This window comes from Pseudochaenichthys georgianus, chromosome 5 (assembly GCF_902827115.2).
Source record: "Pseudochaenichthys georgianus chromosome 5, fPseGeo1.2, whole genome shotgun sequence".
Classification (NCBI taxonomy): Eukaryota; Metazoa; Chordata; class Actinopteri; order Perciformes; family Channichthyidae; genus Pseudochaenichthys; species Pseudochaenichthys georgianus.
Window position 1 is genome coordinate 33,580,056 of NC_047507.1, and position 9,962 is coordinate 33,590,017.

Genomic DNA, 9,962 nt, shown 5'->3' on the forward strand with positions numbered 1-9,962 from the left:
CACCAGTTGGGGTCTCTGGAACCAAAGGAAGGAGGGATGATTTTTTAAATGTATGCTTTGCATAGAAATGTCAACATTTTATGAGAAAATCAAACTTGTCATGTACTTGTGTCTGTCTGTGTTGGGTTTCTCTTGACTTTGTGATTTGAAAGTGGTCGAGTTTGTTGGAGAACACAGGGATGTAATATGAAGATCAGTGTTGGAAAGTAACCAAGTACAATTACACATTTTAGTTACTTGTACTTTACACAAGTATTTTCGTTTTCTACTACTACTCTACTACATTTTGGAAACTTTGCACTTTTACTCCGCTACATTTATTTTACAGATGTATTTACTACTTTAGATTAAACCATCCTCCATTTGATTTAAGTAAACTTAAATGCGTCTATTGTGCTAAGAAGTTTTGTTCAAAAATCGTTCACAGTTCCAGCTTCGTAACTGAGGATTTGTTGCTTTTGTTTTAAAATATTAAAAAAATTAATAATCTGGAAAGAGTACTTTTACTCAAAAGACTTTAAGTACATAATTCTACTTAATTACTTTTCCTGATGCAGTTATTTTACTTGAAATGTAGTATTTTTACAATGTGGTATTATGTCAGTCATTGTACTCGAGTAAAGCATCTGAATGCTTCTCCACCAATGAGAAGAAGGAAGAGTGAGAGCGTTTTCAGGCTCTCTCTTTGCCCGCTCACATCACCACGTCATGCTCAGAGCTTCAGATGGAAAATACGTTTCTTCTTAAAGACTGAATAATTATAATTATATTTGATATGATATCCCAGAGACAAATGTGACCATTGGGGCAAGAAACACATCTTTATTTCTCTCAACATGAATAACGTAGCAACAGAACAATGCACAATAGCAACTCAATGTTAGCAGTAAGGAGATTGGGTCTGATTACATATTGTAGATATGTCAATATATGATATAGACAGATGGTTTGTTTGTATTTTGTGCCTCTACTGTGACATGACACTTTAATGTTATGCTATATTACGGAAGTAAACAAAGGTGTCAATTGGAAATGTTCGGCGGGGGGGGGGGGGGAACTCTCTCTGGAGGAAACAGGGATTTTAGCCTTTGCAGACCATTTACACACAAACCTCTAGAACACACAGAGGAATGGGAAGAAACCAGTGTGTGTGTGTGTGTGTGTGTGTGTGTGTGTGGCAACAAAAAAGTATTAATGCTATCTAGTTAACATTTAAGTAAACAATGACTGATATGAAATATTCAGAAACAAATAACATATTGTATCCACACACATTCATGCATTGGCACACACACAACTGAACTAACACTTAACCTCCGTGCCAAATGTCAGCCTCAGAGTGCAACAAGTTATTTTGTTAATGGAAACCATTGTTGGTCTCAGCTAAAAGCTAAATGTAAATATTTTCTGGAAAACAAAAAAAGAGTTGTTACGTTTTAAAAACAGTATGAATATTAAAGCAGCAACAAAATATGAAAAAAAGTATTTAAAAAAAGTATTATTACATTGAAAATTAAAAGCTAATCAGTTATTTTAAAATGACATTATTCATGATGTTAAAACATAGAACCGGTGAGTAATTGATATACAAATAATTATCAAATTTGATGGTGTTTATAATATATTTTTGAATTTGAGTTACAGTAAAAACTGTGAAAAATACACGGTATTATTTGGTAGCATATATGGAAAGCATCCTTAGAAATAGTTTTAAAAGATGCAACGGTCCTGTATGCACAGTTACAGTTGAAACCATATGACCCTCAGTGGGCTTCATGGACTGAGAGGTTGCCTTTCCAATTGAATAGCAAGCACACATGATATCAAGTGCTGCGCTGAAGTGGACAAAGTCACCGAGAGGGACTGATGCAGTTTCAGGTCAAAGTGCAAAGCGTCACATTTGCATCTAAAGGGTCAGTTCACCTAACATACCAAATGAATGTATACATCTCTCCAGTCAGATAGTTTGGCTTGACGAGCCAGGTGTGTTACGTTGAAATGCTTTGATCAAAACGATGTGACTGGAAAGATACAACGATGCGGACCCAAAACAGCAGATTTGAGAAAGTCTTTATAGAAAGCCAGGTAAGAGTTAAAAAAAGGTTCAAGTCAGTGTAAAGCGGGAGGCTCTGCGGTCACGTCCCTCCGGCCAGCAGAGGAGACGTCTCCGAGGCGTCACGTTTGTGATGCGGAGACTGAGACCAGCTGTCATACAGGTGGCTGCTCTGAAGGTCCACCTCCGCACGCAGGGTGATTTTCTTCCGAAGAAAGAAAGAAAATAAGAAAGAAAGTAAGTAAGTGTTTTTGGCTCGTGTAACCATTAGCCAATAACCAACCAATGTAACCCCCCGCCCCCCTCATCACCCGAATCTCCTCCTCGAGCACCATGACTACATAGTTTATGCATTTGGAACCATCATATCTCTATACTACAAATACACCATTTGTCTGGTTGTTTCTAGTAAATATGAGCCACGTATGATAGAAGATGATTAGAGCCACTGTGGGGGGTCAAGGTACCTGAAAGTCTCTGATGTAGGTGAGGAAGAAGCTGATGAAGGAGAAGGCCAGAGACCACTCCGAGATGGTGCTGATGATGTGAGCCGTGTAACCCTGAAGATACACATACAACCATCAACGTAACACTGATAGGAGCCGTGTTACAAAGTGTATATTTCTTCTTGTTTAGCTTCTCCCTTTAACACCCGGGAAGTGAAAGACACGATTGTATATGTCAAATAATGTTGCACTTTGTCGCAGCTCTAACAGATCCACATCGGACCCAACATTTCATCCATCTTAAAACAATGCAGAACTGACCGTCTCTCCAGGAGTCCAGTGCAGTTTGTGAGCGACGTCGACCCCCGGCAGACTGCTGTACATGATGACCGACGATACGAACACTGAGGAGGACGGTGTTAAGGAATACAAAGGACATGAAAGATAAGTATTTGTCTATGTAAGTGTCAGGGAGTAGCCTCAACCACAAATGTAACTGCATTTCCCATAACGTCCTGGTTTTGATCCCCTACCGTTATGTAATCTAATTTGAATGTAGCTTCAATATTAAAGAAACTGTAGTTTTAGCGTCACATGACCAGAACTGTACATTGTGTTGAGGAAATGAGAAAGTTTCAAATATGAAAAAGAAATCATTTGTTTTGTTTTATATGATAATAATGAGCTCATCACCTTCACAGAGTCGCTCACAACTATCCAGATAATGTCAATTGAAGTTATAGTGAGGTTTATTTTACGTGTGATTTCATCTTATGTCGCCCAATTCCTACGCTTGTGTAAAGGTCAAATCAAAAGTCCCCGACTGCAGGATGACTTTTTTTATGATTTGAAATAAAATACTGCTAAGAACTACTACTATAGTACTTTGTTTTTCATTGTTTCGCCAGGTACTGATGCATAGCAGAACAAAAATGGCATGAAGATATTTGTGGCTTATTGTGGAAACTTTTAAGTTCAAGTTGTGGGACATAATTAAGACACTTTGCGGACAACGACACCTGGGAGGCCATTTGCATGTTTACACAGATTGTATAACCAGTGAGTCCGGACAAACTTTACACAGAGAGAAATGCTCTTTCTATCGACTGTCGGCAGATTGAGGAGCAGCATAAGCAAAAAGAGAGAAACACAGGACAGGTAAGAGTTCACACCAGTTATAGGGAATAGAATAGAATCAAAAAGATATATGATACGAGTGAAGATATGAATAAATATGTCTGGATGTGTAAGAATAACTGAGCTGTGTGTTTCCAGCTGTGTTCAGGATACTGGTGATGATGCTGCCGAGGGTCCAGAGGCCCACCCCCAGACGGACCAGGTAGATGTTCTTGCTGTGGACGTGGGGCTGCATGTAGAGCGAGAGCAGCGTCTGCACCAGGATGTAGAGAGCCCCCACCCCGAAGGTCAGCACCGCCCCCACCAGGTGCATGGAGAACAGCGTGGTCTTCTGCTCACACACCGTTTGGGATTTACAAGCAAGAAAGACAACAAAACAAATGGAAAAGATTTACTGATATGGTTTGTCCTGAAACTAATGACTGACTGTAGGTCTGGAAATTACATTTGGAGATGTTAAGCTCAGATTCAGTTCAGACAAGGCAGCGATGTCCACAAAGTTTAAACCCGAGTTCCTGTCCATCTAAATGCTGTATGACAAGCCTTAACCAAAGAAGGAACTGTGAAGTGTTCCAGTTTAGGAGAACTAGCCTTCACACACTTTACAGCAGGAACTGATCCCAGAGCAGCAGCACTCACCTGGAAGTTGGCGACCACGCACATCCCGAAGGAGCTGAGGAGACCGAGCAGCAGCCCGACGTGGTTCAGTCTGACCCGCTTCAGCTCCTCTTCACCCGTCAGAGCCTCCACCTGCTTGTAGCGCACGTACACCGTCGCCATTCCTAGACACATATAAAAACACACACACATTTCTATTTGTTATTATTATTTTACGTAGACACAGTTTTGCTAAAATCTCTCAAATACAACAGATAAAGAATAAAACAATGAAGAATATTTAACACCTGTACAATAGATTGATCATGAGATTGATAATGATATTAACCTATTATAACATTTAGATTGAGACACAATACATTTAAAACTTATATTAAAAACATTTTAAAGTAACTAAAATAATTTGACTGTCAATTAACCTCACGATTCATTTAAATACATAATTCCTTGTTCTGGTGATCAATACAGTCTCTAAACATTTTAAGAAATGTCTCAACACTGTTGACATTGGGTTATGTGACATATGTGTGTGTGTGTGTGTGTGTGTGTGTGTGTGTGTGTGTGTGTGTGTGTGTGTGTGTGTGTGTGTGTGTGTGTGTGTGTGTGTGTGTGTGTGTGTGTTACCTAAAAAGGCTGACACATCCAGCATGATGCCGAACACACACCTCTCTGGTGCCATCGTTCCCGTGTCGCTGCAACACAAACAATTTCATTCGATTTGGAAGTTTCTTTAAACAAAAAAAATAACAGAATAACAACTTTGTAAAATAATAATAACAATACCAGCTGAATATAATAATCGTTGATTAGTTGTGTCCAAAAGATAATGATAATGACTGACTGTACTGTAGCTCTGCAAAATACACGAGGAAATGATTAAGCGAGTTAAGGAGTTTAGGAGAATTATCCTGACCTCATAAAAGGTTGCACTCTTGTTATTAGCGTCTCTAAATCGAAAGAGGAGTGAGACAATATCTTGAGTATAGCGTATGTTTTTTTATACTTTATGGATTCTACAAAAACATATTTTGCTCAGATCGCTCTAAAAGTAGTTCCATGAGGCTGGAAGTTACACTGACTGTGCAGGCCCCTGTTCTGAGTGCAGCAAAGAGAGAGAGAGAGTGTGTGAGTGTGAGTGTGAGTGTGAGTGTGAGTGTGAGTGTGAGTGTGTGTGTGTGTGTGTGTGTGTGTGTGTGTGTGTGTGTGTGTGTGTGTGTGTGTGTGTGTGTGTGTGTGTGTGTGTGTGTGTGTGAGTGAGTGAGTGAGTGAGTGAGTGGACTCAGACCTGATGTAAGGCAACAGAGGATCCACATGTTTCAGCACCACGGCTGTGATGTAAGCGAAGACAAAGGACGCCGCCGTCCAGATGACCAGCGCCGCAGGCAGGAAGCACAGACCCTGCTGGAACCACCACATGGTGTGTGTGTGTGTGTTCACTCTGCCCTGTGTACAACATACAAATAGAGGTACACACATTCATATACATCACAAACTGGCCATCAACGTCCTTGCCAATGCTAATATTGATTTTTCTTTCTGTTTCTACCAGGTTAAAACCTATAATTTGTACATTGATAAATCCAAGACAAATTCTGGAGTCTCAAACATACCACTGTATTATATTATAATTGGTTAAATAATCAATTCTGATACATTTGAATCAATTAAATAATAATTGAATTCACTTATACAGTAATTCAAACAACATTATTAATATTTCGCTGCTTTTCTCACTTTAAAATTAACTATATATATTGGGGTTTTGAACTGTTGGAAAATATACATTTTAAGATTTAACTTGTGCTCTGGAAGTTATGATTTGCAAACAAAATTGTGGCCCTGTCATTAAAACTTTTGGGGCATCATTGTTCATATTTTGAATTTCTTTGTTATTATTATTTATTTCAAGGGTTGAGGGAGTGGTGGATAAAGGGTCTTTCAGAGTGTAAACACTATTTTAGCCTTTTTGTGTTTATTGAGAAGTGATACTTTTGCCTTTCTCTGTAGGGTTGGACAATAACATCTTCTGAGGACTGAAAACAATAACTTGAATTAAAATTAGTAAAGATTAGTCTGGTTTTCACTGAGGAAGTGAAACCGAAAACAGTCAGACAAGATGTCGGTGACATGAGCTGTTTACTAGCTGTCGTTGATAGGAAACCAGGACAGCAAACCAAACTCCATTAATACATGCACGCTTTAAAAAAAACAGTTAACATGTTTCTCATTATACAATTAAGTATTCGAGAAAAGGTACACCAAACGGCCCACACTGAATATACATGAACTCTAACGTTTACAGAAACATGAACCTAATAATATTGGTTAACAATTACGGATAAATATAATAACAAAACAAATTAATGCTAACACCAAGCTAGCTAACGTTAGCTTCACCACATAGCATTCACCGAAGATATTAACGTTGTATTTCAACCTTTTAACCGTGTGTTTGGTGTTAGACACAGCTCTGTGGGCTGAGGAAACAACATCATATGAACTAACCACATTGACAGGCTGTTTAATGACACTCACGTTATCCGAGTCCTCCAGAAACCTTCAACTAAAGTCCTTTATTTCTAACCCCGACTATGAGGTTGAGATCTCCGGCAAACGTCCGCAATTCTCGGTGTAGTTACGGGGTCTTCTCTGAACAAAACTTCCATTAAAACATACATCAAGTTTAAAAGTTGTCTCTTCGTCCTGCTACTAGTCGACTTGAGACCACGCATGCGCAAATTGACTAATGTGAGATTGCTGTCCAGAGATTTGTCTGAAAGGCGGGCTGTGGCCTGCATGGGAGGGGACTGGGGAGGTCATATGAAGGGTTCTACACATAGACTGTATATATATAAAGGTTCTACATCATTATTCAATACACTATATTAGTCATTTCAGATACACAGAGAAGCTGCAAGTCAATTGTGGCATGACATAGCACAAGACAAGGACATAGCACAAGACAAGGAAAAATAAAGTTGATAGATTAAAAGAGATTGTAAGTAAATGAAAAAAGTGTATATGGTATATGTATATAATTTAATTAATTAATTTCGTTATATATTATAAAATATTAAATGAAAAACATAATATATATAATTTCGTCGACTAATTTCACAAAAGGTTTTAAATAATTAAATGTTTAAAGTATTTTAAGTAATTATTAAAGTCACAAATTCAAAGATAACTAACTTTAACAAAAGACCAACAAAACAATGCAAGTGTTTATAACATAATTGGCTGTTAGTTTGAGAATGTAATACTCTATCGATAAAAACAGAAAATCTACTAATAAAATAAAGACATGATAAGATAAATGAAAAATATGTTAATGGTACAGATAATACAAGACAGCTATTGTTCTAATGGGAGACTGACCACCAAGGTAAGTGTATTTTCCAAACTGTTGCCCTTTTCCTTCAAGTTTCATTTTGTTCGCACACAATAAAGAACATACCATCGTTTGTGGCTCAGAACTGAATGTTGTTTTCATTAGAAGGCAAAAAGGTGAGGCAAAGAGGAAGTGAATGCTTCAGTTTGAACATTTCCAGTGAAACACACACCTTGCTCCAGGTGAAAGTATGAGATTTATTTGCATTGGTAGATTAAGAGATTATCAGATGATCTTGTTTACTGTATTTCTGCACACTGCTAGGGACATACCTGAGCGTGTTAGTCTGGCAAACACAACACACTCTTCTAGACAGCTGTGTGCAAAACAATAGAACCAACAATTGTTTAACTATTAAATAACCACAGACTCAGACTATCCAAACAACTTTAAAAAGCCTCTGTTTGTCCTCACTGTATTTTGTATAGTTTCAGGAGGCTGTGATTACCGTAGGGGTCACATACGTTTTATACAGTGACATCTAGTTTCAGTAATTGATTTCCCTACAGCTAAACGGCTGCAATGGAGACAAACATGATGCCATATCATTTTCCATCTTAACTTTCCAGTCATACCTATTTGTGCAATTGCAAGGCTGTTTAGGGACTTAATAAGCATTCAATTACATAGTTTTTGTAGAGAGGACATACACAAAAATATAAACGCAACACTTTTGTTTTTGCTCCCATTTTTCATGAGATGAATTCAAAGATCTAAAACATTTTCTATATACTGTACACAAAATAACCATTTCTCTCAAATATTGTTCACAAATCTGAAAAGATCTGTGACAGTGAGCACTTCTCCTTTGCCGAGATAATCCATCCCACCTCACAGGTGTGGCATATCAAGATGCTGATTAGACAGCATGATTATTGCACTGGTGTGCCTTAGGCTGGCCACAATAAAAGGCCACTCTAAAACGTGCAGTATTGCTTTATTGGGGGGGTCCGAAAACCAGTCAGTATCTGGTGTGAGGGGTAGGGTTAGGGTAATGTTGTGAATCGAGTGGCCTGTGTTCGTCGTCAATAACATACGCCTGCCCATACCATAGCCCCACCACCACCACCACCACCACCACGGGCCACTCGATTCACAATATTACCCTAACCCTACCCCTCACACCAGATACTGACTGGTTTTCGGACCCCCCCCAATAAAGCAAAAATGCACGTTTCAGAGTGGCCTTTTATTGTGGCCAGCCTAAGGCACACCTGTGCAATAATCATGCTGTCTAATCAGCATCTTGATATGCCACACCTGTGAGGTGGAATGGATTATCTCGGCAAAGGAGAAGTGCTCACTATCACAGATTTGTTCAGATTTGTGAACAATATTTGAGAGAAATGGTTATTTTGTTTATATAGAAAATGTTTTAGATCTTTGAGTTCATCTCCTGTAAAATGGGAGCAAAAACAAGTGTTGCGTTTATATTTTTGTTCAGTGTATAATACTACTATGCATGTTCATATTATATGTTGTGTTTCTACTGGGACATGTCGTCATGCTTTAATGTTCAAAAAGCTCTTTATTTTTCTCATACCTGTGCTGCAGCACCTCTTTTCACCCTCTGTCTGAAACCAGAGCCCAGTCTGCTCTGATTGGTTAGCTGGTCAGCTCTGTTGTGATTGGTCAACTGTTTGGAGATGTCCAGCCCTTAACACTATAACGTACAATGTGCTGTTAGTCCAGTGGCAGGCTGGAAAATCCTAAAAGCACAATAGGTCGCCTTTAACTATACGCAGAATATGCATGTTTTATTCTTTAAGTGAAGCTTATTTTCTTTTCGTGGATAAAATGTGTTCTTCTCCCAAGCTTCGTGGAAAGAATTGGGACTGAACTGCATTCATTTAAAAACCTATAAAGCCTTATCTTGGACCAACTTTATTCGTATCATTACTATTCATTTCTTTAGAAATGATATATCTTTATAATAAAACAACTTTATCTTTAATGATATGCATCTGTATTGTATTCATCTTACAATATTCTTGATATTTTGCTAATATTCCATCTTAACATACTGCAAGGCATTTAAGAAAAAAATATGGTTGTGATTTGAAGTGACTCTTTAACAAGGTCGCAGAAGGGTTTGTCAACATTGTTCAGAAGATTATTAAATCCCCCTGAACCTGAAGTCATAAAGGAAACCGGTTAAACTAAAATGTTGAGGCTTAATGCAGCATCTGCAGATAGGACGAAATATAACTTAAAACAGGCACATTATGCAAAACGCAATTAACTAATATATAATGGACACAGAAATATTGAAACATCACTACAGGCTCTCTTCAGAAGCAGCACCATTAAACAACAG

General features: G+C 38.2%; 1 protein-coding gene across 1 annotated transcript; it reads right to left on the reverse strand.

The window, feature by feature from the left end:
- Positions 1–802: 802 nt before the first annotated feature.
- On the reverse strand, positions 803–7,013 carry dram2b (DNA-damage regulated autophagy modulator 2b). Its single transcript, XM_034083706.2, has 8 exons — positions 6,790–7,013; positions 5,540–5,697; positions 4,879–4,946; positions 4,276–4,418; positions 3,790–3,967; positions 2,821–2,903; positions 2,521–2,613; positions 803–2,258 (listed from the first exon to the last, which is right to left on the reverse strand). The coding sequence occupies exons 2-8, from the start codon at positions 5,668–5,670 to the stop codon at positions 2,136–2,138; spliced, it is 819 nt and encodes a 272-aa protein (XP_033939597.1). The 5' UTR covers positions 5,671–5,697; positions 6,790–7,013; the 3' UTR covers positions 803–2,135.
- Positions 7,014–9,962: the final 2,949 nt, after the last annotated feature.

Excerpts from the sequence above, each read along its gene's own strand:
- dram2b (XM_034083706.2), bottom strand. The coding sequence starts at position 5,670 with ATGTGGTGGTTCCAGCAGGGTCTGTGCTTCCTGCCTGCGGCGCTGGTC. Across the intron at positions 4,419-4,878 it reads GGATGTGTCAGCCTTTTTAG|GAATGGCGACGGTGTACGTG; the intron begins GTAACACACACA and ends ATATGTGTCTAG. Across the intron at positions 2,259-2,520 it reads CCTACATCAGAGACTTTCAG|AAAATCACCCTGCGTGCGGA; the intron begins GTACCTTGACCC and ends TTTCTTCGGAAG.